The 13,540-nt window shown below is 33.5% G+C and overlaps 1 protein-coding gene across 1 annotated transcript; it reads right to left on the bottom strand.

Annotated features, from left to right (window-relative positions):
- Positions 1-7,806: 7,806 nt before the first annotated feature.
- LOC134261830 (cell death abnormality protein 1-like) lies at positions 7,807-12,986 on the bottom strand. The gene is made up of 5 exons (XM_062744222.1): positions 12,728-12,986; positions 10,968-11,017; positions 10,242-10,418; positions 8,095-8,203; positions 7,807-7,973 (listed from the first exon to the last, which is right to left on the bottom strand). Exons 1-5 carry the CDS (start codon positions 12,805-12,807, stop codon positions 7,943-7,945), a joined length of 447 nt encoding a protein of 148 aa, XP_062600206.1. The 5' UTR covers positions 12,808-12,986; the 3' UTR covers positions 7,807-7,942.
- Positions 12,987-13,540: the final 554 nt, after the last annotated feature.

Genomic DNA, 13,540 nt, shown 5'->3' with positions numbered 1-13,540 from the left:
ACTGACGTTTTTTTTTATTTATGCCCTGTTCACACGGAGAGTTTAATTCGAATTAAACAGTAAACTTACGTTTACGTCGCGAATTAGCTTCGTTTAGCATTCACACGGAGAATTTAATGCGAATTAGTTTACTTCGCATTAGTTTACTGCGCATTAAATTACTTCGCATTAGCTCCGTGTGAACGCTAAGCGAAGCTAATTCGAATTAAATTTTGGGGCATGCGTAATGGCAAAATTAAGTCAAATGCGTCATGTCGGTGGTCAGCTTGAAGTGTTTGTGCTATTTTTGAGTGAAAATCTAAGAAAAAATGTGTTAATCACTAAAATATGTCTCCAGACACTGTGTCATTGTGTCAAATGCATCTGCTTCTGCATAAGGTGACGTAATTTGCAAATGATGTCATAATAGCCTTCCTCACGCCTGACTGTCGAAATTTTAATTCGCATTAGTTTACTTCGCATTAGCTGTCGTGTGAACGCAATTTAATTCGCATTAGTTTGATTCGCATTAGTTTACTTCGCATTAATTTACTGCGAATTAAATTCTCCGTGTGAACAGGGCATAACTGTCAGACCATAAAATATATATAAAAACTGTGACGACAAATTTTTCAGTTATTTCCAGATCATAAGGAGCACATGGCTAATAACTGGTCGGAAGGAATGCTCACTCTTCCCTGGTATCTGATCCAGCCTCTGGTCTTTTCAAAATATGTGTGGGTGTTATACCAATTTTGTATTGCTTCATGGATTTTTATCTTATACACTGTTTATTTTCTCCATATATTTGATCTTCTCATAAGGATTCGAATCATACTGACTCTACTTCTATTCGTAAATTTTATGCAATATTCATTGTGATTTTGAAAAAACAACAACAACAAAAACTGAAAACTTACGTTCGCATTTCTCAGATCCAATTCTGAAGTTGGCTTCACATGAATCTGGCCTGTATTCATTAAAGAGAATAATTTTATCGAATACTATATTAATAAGAAATATTTAATTTCAAAACATTTTAAAATAAAACTTACAAGAAAAAACATTTCATATAGATATTATTCAATTTTTAAAAAAAAATATCTTCCTCTTAAAAACCTTAAGTCTTTCTGGTGTACTTTATGTTCAAAAGAGACATTGATTGAAACTTACCAATTGTTTACGTGACACCCTCCATCTATAGGCTGTAACAGTTTAATAAGGACTGTCGTTAAGACATAAGGGACCATGACCTGTAAATACTTAGAGTAAATGCTACTTTTACACAGATTTAAAAGCTTCTCCGGACCAGAGCAATAACACTGGAATGTAAAAATCAATTTCTGAACTAGTCTAATTAACATTTCCGTCTTTATATATCAAGCCATAATCAATGGAAAATATATATTAGTTATAAAGTGTCGCCCGGAAATATTTATTGTATGTCATATTTGGTATTTCAAATAAATTTCAAACCACGAAGGTGAAAACGAATAATTATTGTTTTATATATAAATTTTAAATAAATCAATATCAAATTGAAAATGTTTCTTTTAATTTAAGTTATAACACGTCATTTGATTGGATTAAAGATTTTATTTATATTGTATAACATTAGTTGCTTACATTACTCCACTTGACAATACTTTCAAATACGTTCAATTTCAAGCCATTTTTAGATGAAAAAAATTGTCTTATCATCTATACTGAAATCAAATTATGAGAAATGAAGCTTATTATAAGTAAACTATGCTATACATAACATAACTTGGGGCAGTTTACGTTTTTTTATATAATGAAACATATAGAGATAGATCAAAGAACTTTATTCGGTAACAACCAATATTTGCCCCCCAAATCAAACTTTGATGGAGATATATTTAATTAAGTTCTTAAACAGGGGAGTATATGCTGACTTCAAAGCACTGTATATTTTCATAAGTAATGACGTCATATGTACGTAATGACATCACAAACATGACGTAAATTTCAGTTTTTTATGAATTTTTCAGAAAAATGTACATATTTCGTCGATATTTTGAGTAAAAGTCACCGAGAGCATGTGTGTTCAGGATCAATATTTTGATATAATGTGTAGAATGATAATATCAATGAAATATGTTAATATTGTTCATGAACAAACTTGCGCTCTATAAATTTTAAAGCTAAAATTGTCGAAATTTTTTCCATTTTGTCCTCTTTCTGAGGAAGGATATAAATCGGACTAGTTTGTGACGTCATAAAAACAAAAATTGTGAATATACTGCTTTGAAACTATAATATTTTCTGTTGATTTATATTTCTCATACAATTTATTAAATTCAGCACATTTCGTGAAGTTTTCAAAATTTGACTTTTGTGGGGCTAAATATATGCAATATACCATATATAGTTCTTTCCATAAAACAATATAAAATAGAAGCAGAGCTAACACGGACCTCCAAAACATCAGAGGTGGTATCAGGTGCCATGGAGGCGTAAGCATCCCCTGCCGACCGGTCAAATCCGTTGTGTGCTCCTTGTAATGATCGGGAAATAACTGGAAAATCTATTGTCAATTCAGTGTATAAATAATGGACAAACGATTAGTATGAAAACCTCACCACTTCGCGGTGTATATAGCGTAAACTGACCCAAGTCATGTTTTATCGTATTACATAGGTTAAAATAAGCTTCATTCATGAAATAATAAAGCTTTTGTAGACTAAAAAGATGAAAACATTTTCGGATTAATGCTTACACATTCAAGCTTATTTTTCGAGTTCTAGACATTACGACTTTAAATACTGTATGGCGATATTAGTTTTACTAAAACAAATTATCTGATGCGAAGATATCTATTGTTCAATATCATGATTTTTATTTTTGATTCTTAATATTGTACACACAAGAGCTCTGCAGATGACATTAGAAAGATGCTTGGGCTTCTGATTGACAATATCTATGTGGTTTTCGGAGACCAGGTCTTCAAGCAATATATTGAAATTCTCATGTATACCAATTTGTGCCAAGATATTAGCAGAAATATTTTAATTTTCATATGAAGCAGAATTTGAATAAAATCTTATAAGTGAAAAAAATAAAGCATTTGCTGTGGCCATCAACTCGACATTTAGATATATTGTAAATTAACAATGTTTATTTCCACTCTTATGTCGACACGATGTATCAACGATGAGATTGAAGGAGCACAGGGTCCGACACATCTGTTTCATATAGCGATATTTACTTTACCAATCCGTTAATAGTTATCTATTTACCAATCCGTATAATAAATGTGATGGCTTTTCAATCGTGAGCTTACCTTTCTTATGCAGCAATATGCTTCATCTCCTGCATACGGGGTTTATATCTCTCAGTTGATTCGATACGCAATAACATGCTCTATAAACAATTTCTAAAACGAGGTAAATAATTGACAAGCAAGTTGTTGAAACAAGAATATCATCAATCTCGTTTCACATCATCATTTTGTAAGTTCTATGGTCGATACAATGACCTTGTAAACAAAAACATTTATCATTGAGTCAAATACTGGCTGAAGTTTTTCACATTAATTTTTAGGCCATTATTTATGCACTGAGTTGTCACGGTGTTTTCCTTTTTCCCGAATTTGACAAGGAGCATATGATTGGTGTGACCGGTCGACAGGGGATGCTCACTCCTCCATGGCACCTGATTCCACTTCTGATGTCCTTATCCTTTTTTGTTATATAGTTTAATAGACTATAGATCTTGAGTATTGTTCGTTATCTCCATACATTCAAGCAATCATATTTATAAGTGATTCATCATAGTTAACAAAACGAGGGTTGTCCCAAAAAGTCTTAGACAATGTTTTTAACTTTTTAAACATGCAACCAATACTTACCCAATTTTGCATAGGCATAATATATTCAATGTTTTAAAATTTGTGAATATTAAAATGTATATCTTTAATATAGATAATATAAGGACGATTTATGAAGTCCGATAAGGTATGTTGGCGCACGAACAAAATTCGGAATACTTTACTCATGTAACTATTACATTAATTTTGCTTTTCTTTCATTAGTACTATGTAAAACATTGAACTCTAATTTAAATCAGTATAACCAGAATCAAAATCTTAATATGTCAAAATTTCATATAAATAGCATTAGAAACAGACAATTGGTGTCATGATTTTCAGTGTTGTTGGAATTGAGTTTGTTGAAAATGACGTCGTCAAACGCGTAACCGGCGCACGGACATGCAATAAATTGTTTTGAATATGGTTTGTATACATCACTTTCCTACTTATGTGTTCGGAACCTTTTATTTTTCGGTGTTCTGCAAATTATAAAACCCGATGGGTTCGGAGTAGTTCTGACAGTGGCTCTGGCGAGAGTTAGCGAGATAGGGTAAATTATTCACGGAAATGTGGCTAGGAAGTGACTAGCAAGTAGAGACATGGTAAACAGAAAAGTTATGTTGCGTTTTAGTTTTCACCACCCTATAATATCATTCTGTAGAAATGTACTTCAATCGATCTTTTTTGAATTCATTCAAGTTTAAATTATAAGTACTAGTATTCTCCATGATTTTCTGCTGTCATAAATTAAAATTTCTTTTTGGACAAATATTTTGCATGGGAACCGGGACTATATTTTTTGGCGTCAGATTAGCAAATGAGGCACCAATGGGACTTTAAAGCAATATGAGCTGCATCTTTGAAGTCAGAATATTTTGTTGCAAAATTGTGAATAACTATTTCAATTAAAGAAAATTAAAATATTTATAAACTTTTGTTGTTCATATTTGCAATGTAAGACCTATTTATAAGCTTTGATTGAAAGAAAATTACATTATTGTCGTCCTGTACAATAATTATTCCTTATATATTACTGTATATTCGATTGTATAGAAGTCTTTCTTCTTAAACAATTTAATGTTTTTTTAGTCTAATTGATCAAAAAGGTTTAAGTTACATACAAATTTATCATATTAACACATTTTAAAAGAAATATAAAATTTTCAAAAATGCAGCTCATATTGCTTTAACTGATATCAGATGAATGAGAATTGCATTATGGGTTACTATATGAATATTACAGGAATTTTACGCTTGATGAATTCCTTTATTGTACTATTGGTGAATACAATTGTCAGGTGGATTCCCTGGCAAACACACGTGATCATGAGTATAGTTATGTAAAAAATGTTTTGTCCATTTTGATATGAGAAGCTGCTCGGTTTCCTTACCCTTGAAGTGCTGGCTTTCTGAACTTGACACTAACTACGTATACATTTTATTAAACATATTTTTCTCTAGTTAACAACAAATTAAAAACGCCCGTGATATTTTTCATAGTTTCTAATGTTTGCATTTTATTCTATAGAACATTTTTTTTTATTTTGCACTCCATTGACATGATCATAGATTGATCTGAACCACTTGTTCGAATTAGAATATAAACATACATTTGGCGTAAACGTTGCAATTCATTCAACAATTGGTCAGTGCTCTTGGTAAGATCCTCTGTGCGCAGTAATAACAATAGCCATATACAATGAAGCGCATTGAAGTGGTAAAATTTTCCGTTTGGATGGAACGTTTTGAGCTATCTTTAGACACGCCCATTTCATTAGAAAGGAAAATTCGGTCAAATGATTCAATCGAATACCTGTAGAACAGGTATTCCATAAATATAATAGCCAGTCAAATGGACGGGCTACATAAACACCGAATAAGCACGTGTTCGACTGATACATGTTATGCTAACTCCAATAAACATGATAAAATCATAATTATGTACAAATTCGTTTAAATGTATGTTTTACAGAAGCGGGTATTCTATATATAGCTCTTTCTTATTAAAAAATCTAAATTCGAGTGTAACTCATGTTGCTTCTCGCGGAAAGTGGGGTGTCCTAAAACATTACGACGAATATTTCTTTCTCTTTTCTAAAGAAATGGGCGTATCGTTATGTTATAATTGACGTTCAAAACATGACTCAGAACGTTTCATCCAAATGGAAAATTTTACCACTTCAATGCGCTCCATTGTAAGGCAAACAAAGGTTTGTCAGTGTAGATGATATTACACATTTTTTTACCAGCGTATCGGTCGCTATTGAGCTGTAATTTTTGCAGTAAACTATGATAAGATGTATTAACTGTTATTTAACCCCACCCCACCCCCTTAAGCCATCCATTTCTGTTTGAAATCATGAAAGTCTTTCAGAAAAGTGTGGAAACACATTTTTCACATGGCATGTTTCAGAAAAAACAGGCTATAGCAATTTCCTGTTTACTGCCAATTTTATTTACAAAACCGGTTCTGCCCTATAGCCTTTAAATAGGTAAACCTAAACCATAGGTAGGGATGCATCAGAGACGGGAAAAAAGAGTACTGAAGTGACACTACACACTAGATTTTAATAGAAAATATTTTTAAACGGCATGAGATTCAATTAGAGTTTTTCCTCTAAACCGAAAATAGTTACATCATTTAAGAAGAAGAGTACTTTTTGTTAAATGCAGACAATGGGAGAACAATCTGGGCCACGAACGACGTCTAACAATGCGTATTCTCTGCTGCCTACAGTGTATGGCAATCTTTCGACTAAATTTCGACTAAAATTTGAATCTGCTTTATAAAAAACCGGGCAGTTGTGAATTTAAATAAATCCCTTAGTCGAAAGTGGTCTTTCATGTTAAAAAAAATATTGAATGTGAACAAAGGCGCATGAAGCAGAAATTAAGATCAGAGACGTAAATCATGCTTGTTTTCGTGCGCCGATGTAAACTTACATGCTTTCTTTATTTTTTAATTATTTTCTTATTACATGTGATATCATCATGAAATCTGAAATGCATGATCATAAAATGTTACTTTTTGCTTTTACAAGAAAAGAAATTCAATTTAGCAAAGAGAAACTAAACTGTTTTCTCTTTCTACGACTTCTTGGGACAACCCCCGTAAATATAATTTTTCATTTGTATTTCGTAATGCCTTTACTGTACACAAGTTATAGTTAAAATTGAAGACAGAAAAATGCTGATAATCACTTTATCAGATCAAAAGAGTGCCCGTTTTTGAGGTTGATTATGCAATGAAAAAAGATATTTCCTTTATTAAATATTCTTTAATTAACAATAGTATGCAAAAATATTATTTTAAAGTTATCATTTCCTTTCCTTTTCCATGAAATTCACAGGGACGTCTTTTATAAAGAAAAAAACAACACTTAAAATAAACTGTAATACACTTTTGCCTTTTTATAAATTTCATGCATATTTTTAAAACTGTAAGCTTACATTTAGTTTTAGTTGGTATTTTAGATTCGATCAAGTTTGAACCTGGTATCTGATTTCCTGCTTGTCTACATGGTGTTTTATTACCAAATGACTGGCAGCGCTCTTTTCACGTATCAAATCAACAGCTGTTTGTCTGGAATTTGTCACGTTCAAAACAAGTATTATATATTTTTATCCTCCTCTCGACTGGTATCCGACTGTTGAACTGGATTTTCCTGAAATAAATTTATCAAACATTCTGGTTCCAACACAACGTCCGCCTCACGTTCATCCAAAAATTGCTGAGAAGTAATTGAATGTAACGATGGCGAAGAAGAATTACTCTCTACGTCATACTCATTCACTCTCGATGTCCTACATCTGAGTGAAAGAATGTTATAGTTGTCCTTAACAGAGTAGTCATATGATACATCTCCATCGGTAGAAGGGCATATACTGGTGTTTAACATACTGGAATCTGTATAATTGCACTCACTATATATATTTTCATCCTCACTCCTCATACCAGTCAACTGTAAGTTGTTTAAAAGTTTTCCTGAAATACAAAAGTCAGCAAATAGAATTCATATTAAGGATCTTACAATGAAGAAGGTTCATGTAATACTTAGTTTAGAATCAAATAACACAGTATACGAGCTAGGAGGGATTTAATGTTACTTATATACATAGAGTCTACTTATTTTATTCACGTTTGTAAATCCTTTTACTCAATCTGAAGAAGAAAAAAACATCTTTAGTTGTTAAATATGATTGAAATCAGTCAGTCTTTAAACATGTTAAAGATTAAACATAAAATCTACATGCTTACTTGAGATAAAAATGTTAAAAACTACCTTATTAGAATAAAAGCACATAAAACGCTGAAGAAAACTACTGCTGCTGAGGAAACCAACAGAGATATTGTTACTTCGTTCAGTATGTTCAATTTCTTGTCTGAGCTTACTAAATTAATAGAAGATTTGTAGAATAAGTCTCTGAATGGAAGATAGAATGTACTGACAATTTTTCTGGAAGGCAAAAGATAACATTAACCTAAAATAAGTGAAATTTTTGAATCACATCTGTATACATGTATAAAAAACAAATGTCGCAAATCTTTTCCGAACTATAAATTGGGAAATATGACGAATCTTACTATAGTAAAATACTTCGCATCAACTTAAGATTAATTGATCCATAGAAATGAAAGGATTTATTTCTTAATTTAATTCAGTTATAAGTCAGTCAACTCTCTACGTTGATTCAATACACAAGAGTATGTTCTAGGTACAAACATTTTCTAGCTGTCACAAGCTATGAACATTAAAGTTGAGAAAAGGATAGATCTGAATAATTAGTTATTCGTAAGTTCTTAGGTCAAAACAATGACCTGGTCGGCAAATTATTTCTTTTAATAAATCTAATTTTGACTGGTCATTATCATACAAATCAGCGTGGTAGTTTGACATGAGGTAGCTTCTCCGGTCTGTGGTACCTGATTTCAATTCTGAAGTTTTTGTCAGCCTTTGTTTCCTCTGATCCCAATTTGTATTTTCATTTGACTTTTAAGCTTTTATAAAATTTGTTTTCTCCATTACGTACTATAAAACTCTAAGTCGAGGCCTATTATAACGCTATCAATCTTTGTAGGCAATAAACTTCAATGAAATCAAAATGTTTCAGCATTCATATCATAATACAATAGTCATTACGAAAGGATGGAACATTGAACTCTGCTTATAAAAAATATATGTTTATAAGACAGTTGCAAGTAATTTTAAACGTACATATTTGAACAAGGCGTTTTATGCCTAGGTCACATTTAAGCCGATGGTCGGGCGACTAAATTTTTCTGGTATTGTCAGCTGAAAGAACATGGTCGACCGATACAGTATCGGGCGAAACTGAGCAGTCACATTAATTCCTAGGGACACCATTGACTTGGATAAATAACACAAAAAATCTTTTTTCTTTACAATTAAGCAATATTTTTTTAAAGATCTATATTCAGATAGGTGACATGAGTAATGTTTGCAAGGCAAAGAGACAGAAACTTATAAAATTGTGACTCAATGTTGAAAATGTGTGCAAAATTTTGTATGAAATTGCATTTAAACGACAAATGGTGCATATCTAAGCAGCAAAGAATACTTAAGATTTCTTTATATCTTACGGATTAATTATTCATGTTATTTCCGTTCACAAAATTTATATCAATCCATGCATCAAAATTTTGTTTGTGTTATGTATCCTTACTAGGTTAAATATTCACAAGTCGGCCAATCGTCTTTCGATCATCGAGCTCTAAGCTACAGTTTGATTTTAAGCGTCGGCCGAAATTTTAAACACCCTTATTGTCCAACGACGGACGACCGACTCAAAAAACTGACCACCGATGGTCGGACGATGATCGAAGGTTGGTCGACGGATAACTTCACTTGAAAGAATCGGCCACCGACGCATAAAAAATTATAACTTGGACCGATAGACACAAAATTGGTCGGCCGACAGAAAAAGAGGTCAAAATCGGGCAAGACAACGGCCGGTTAGCTGACGACTGTCACCCGAAGAATCCCATTTTTGCTTCAAAACCCGTCGGCCGTTGGTCGTTTTTGGAAATGTGACTGGGGTTTTACACTTATGTAAAGCATTTTCGTCATGTGACCATCAATTGATTGTTTAGTCATAAACGATCTACGTAATTTCATTGTCATAAGGGATAAAGATGTTTAACACACTCAATTCATACCGTTGAGTTTTGAATAAAATTAATCATTAATAGGTTGATAAGTTTAATGCCTTACTATCTGTAATAAATCAGTGATGAATGTTAATATAAGCAATAAGTGTTATCGGGATATAACTACGGGTAAATACGGATTGGTGTGTGATCAAATCAAACAGAAAGCCCTTAAGAGATATGATCAAATAACCAACTGTATTTACATCTCCACAAAACTTATAAAATTATAACTTATTTGTTAAATAATAACAAACAAACCTGTGTTGTAAGGCCTGGCTGTTGTAAATAGTGAAGTTTCGTTGCTGAAGGAACATCCTATTTTTGGATCACATGCTTCATCATCAGAACAGTTACACGTAAAGTAGCAGTTCAATCCAAAGGTACCAGTTGGACAGATTTGAGAACAATTACATCCATATCTACCAGGCTCACAGGCTGTAGGAAGAATTAAGTTTATTTAATTGTTTTGTTTGGTTTCTCAAATATTTAAAGAATTATTCATTGTTATTGTTGTTGCTGAACATGATACAATATTTACATTTGCAAATATCTTTCTTAGATGAACCTATTGAAGAGAAAATACGTTCAATTTTGTGTAAATTTCATTTGGGTGTCAGAGGTCATAACGCGACAGGATCACAGAGCGGTGTGAAATTTTGACCAAACAACTTCTAGGTCATTGCGCGTCACTACATAACAATACGTTGGTCCATTCGTGTAATAAATACAATTTAACTCAAAATGTATTCGTTTCAAATGTAAATATAAGTAATAAACAACAATGTTAAAAAGTTCACTGGGAAATGAACTTTTAGTTGGTACGTGATCAAATCTACTGAGAAGCCCTTCGGGCTTCACAGGATTTGATCACGTGACCAACTAAAAGTTCATTTCCCAGAGAACTTTTTAACATTGTTGTTTATTTCTTAAATATACATTACCGTAATATTTAGCTTTCAATTTTTTTAGTGCCACTTGACTTACGTTCGCATTTTTCTGGCCCTTTTCTAAAGTTGGCCTCACATGAATACGGCCTGAAAGGTAAAGTGGAAACAATTGCTGCTTCGATAATATACACAGGTTGAAAAAATCATAATGAAGTTCGAATATGGAATTTGTAAATTTCTACATAATGAGAATGTAGAGGGTACTGTAACATTAACTTATTTAAAAGTAGCCTCCGTAAAATCAAAACAACATGCTCCGTACATGTCCATATGGGAGTCTTAAACAAAGTAGGTGAATAATTAATACAGTTCTATTGATTGATTGATTATATACTGTTTAACGTCCCTCTCCAGAATATTTCACTGATATGGAGATGTCACCATTGCCGGTGAAGGGCTGCAAATTTAGGCCTTAATTGCTTGGCACTAAAGGCCTTTGAGAAGGGAGGGATCTTTATCGTGCCACACCTGCTGTGACACGGGGCCTCGGTTCATACGGTCTCATCCGAAGGACCGCTCCATTTAGGCTTTTACGACAAGCAAGGGGTACTGAGGACCCAGTACTATTGAAGTACAAAGGGGTTGGTTTTGGACTCAGTTGAAGACAATTTTTCTAAACATTGTCGCATGAAAGATATGGAGAAAACGAACATTATTCAATATCAAAGTCCATAAAACAATATGAAATAGGAGCAAAGCAAACACAGACCTCCGAAACATCTGAGGTGGGATCAGGTGCCATGGAGGAGTGAGTATCCCCTGCTGACCAGTCACACCCGCCGTGTGCTCATTGTCATGATCGTGAAATAACGGAAAATCCGTCGTCAATTCAGTGTATAAATAATGGACTAACAATTGGTATAAAAAACGCCAGTAACCATTTGACTCAATGATAAATTGTATATGCTGACACGGTCATTATATCCACAACAGAAGTGCGTAGCTCAGTCGGTAGAACGCTCGCTCCGTGATTGGGAGGTCGTGAGTTCGTATCTCGGCCGCGACTGACCTAGTCGTTAAAATTGGTAGCAATTGTTCCTTCGCCATGCGCTCGGCACTTTGAAGTGAAAATTGCGGGTCCTTCGGATGAGACCTTAAAAACCGAAGCCCCGTGTCAGCGGCAGGCGTTGGCACGATAAAAATCCCTCACTGCTCAATGACCCTGAGTGCCGAGTAAAGGTCAAAATTTGAAGCCCTTCACCGGTATACGGTGACGTCTCCATATGAGTGAAAAATTCTCGAGAGGGACGTTAAACAATATACAATCAATCAATCAATCCACCACAGAACATACGAAATGATGACTTTAAACGAGATTGTTGATATTCTTGTTTCAGCAACTTACCTCGTTTTAGAAATTGTTCGTACGCAGAGCATGCTCTTGCGTATCGAATCAACTGAAATATATACACGCCGTATGCAGGTGATGAAGGTATATTGCTGTATGAGTACGGGAAGTTGACGATAAAAAGTTAAAGTCGTCACGTTTATCATATAACTTGATTGTTAGGTTACCATTAACGTCCTTTTCAGGTAAAAATCCATATTTCAAAACTTGTAACTAAGTTTTAACAATGAAAAACCATCTCCTAATGAATGTCTATTAACACCAAAAATAACATGGAACAAATACGTCGCAAAATGATAACCTAGGGGGAAAGTTGGCATTAATATTTATAACATAGTAAAGCTTCATATAAGCATACTAAGGAAAGTATAATGAAAATTAGTATTAAGAAATGAACGATTAATTTATTTAGTAAACGTTATTGCAGAAAAAAATTTATGATAAAGTACCAGTTATTAACATGACATCCTCCATCGATGTTACACACTGTTGTTAACAGAATGGTTATAATGTCTTTATGAAAGACCATCACATGCACTCTTCCGAGTATTTGATGAAAATCAAATAAAAAATCTTGAAAAAATAACGACTAATGTCAATTAATTTAGTAAAATTGCTTGACACTTTTTCATAGTTTTATCTTTTCATTCCACGTAATGTGAATGCACTTTATTTTATTCCATTGCCATGCCATTATTTTTTCATGAATTTCCCTTTTTCTTTCACGATAAAATGATGTCTAAAAATAGAATTATATATCAAGGAAATTAGATAGAACAGAAAGTATGATATATCCATAAATCAATTATGTCGCTTAAGTTCACTTTTTAAGACTTCAAGATTTATTGGGGTATGAAAATTCTTTATGGATATACCGTCATATTGTCATTTTCTGTATAATTATGTAATTTTAACATTACACTTTACACTTGTCGCCCAGATGCCGTAGTAGTTAGAGCGTCTGCTCTAAAATCGCGGAGTAAGGATTTTATACTTACGTCACGGCCCCGTGGGGATCCGAGTTAGAATAGGTCCTCAGTACCCCCTTGCTTGTCGTAAAAGGCGACTAAATGGGGCGGTCCTTCGGATGAGACCGTATAAACCGAGGCCCCGTGTCACAGCAGGTGTGGCACGATAAAGATCCCTCCCTGCTCAAAGGCCATAAGTGCCGAGCATAGGCCTAAATTTGCAGCCCTTCACCGGCAATGGTGACGTCTCCATATCAGTGAAATATTCTGGAGAGGGACGTTAAACAGTATACA

Source organism: Saccostrea cucullata, unplaced genomic scaffold (assembly GCF_032062105.1).
Source record: "Saccostrea cucullata isolate Sc308-1 unplaced genomic scaffold, CSIRO_AGI_Scuc_v1 ctg669, whole genome shotgun sequence".
NCBI lineage: Eukaryota > Metazoa > Mollusca > Bivalvia > Ostreida > Ostreidae > Saccostrea > Saccostrea cuccullata.
This window is presented reverse-complemented; position numbering and strand designations above follow the sequence as displayed.

What these genes read in the sequence shown, in the direction of transcription:
- LOC134261830 (XM_062744222.1), bottom strand. Translation starts at nt 12,807, where the DNA reads ATGGTCTTTCATAAAGACATTATAACCATTCTGTTAACAACAGTGTGT. An exon ending in GGATGTCATGTTAATAACTG is followed by an intron (nt 11,018 to 12,727) that starts GTACTTTATCAT and finishes TTTACCTTTCAG; the next exon opens with GCCGTATTCATGTGAGGCCA. An exon ending in AGGGCCAGAAAAATGCGAAC is followed by an intron (nt 10,419 to 10,967) that starts GTAAGTCAAGTG and finishes TTCTTCCTACAG; the next exon opens with CCTGTGAGCCTGGTAGATAT.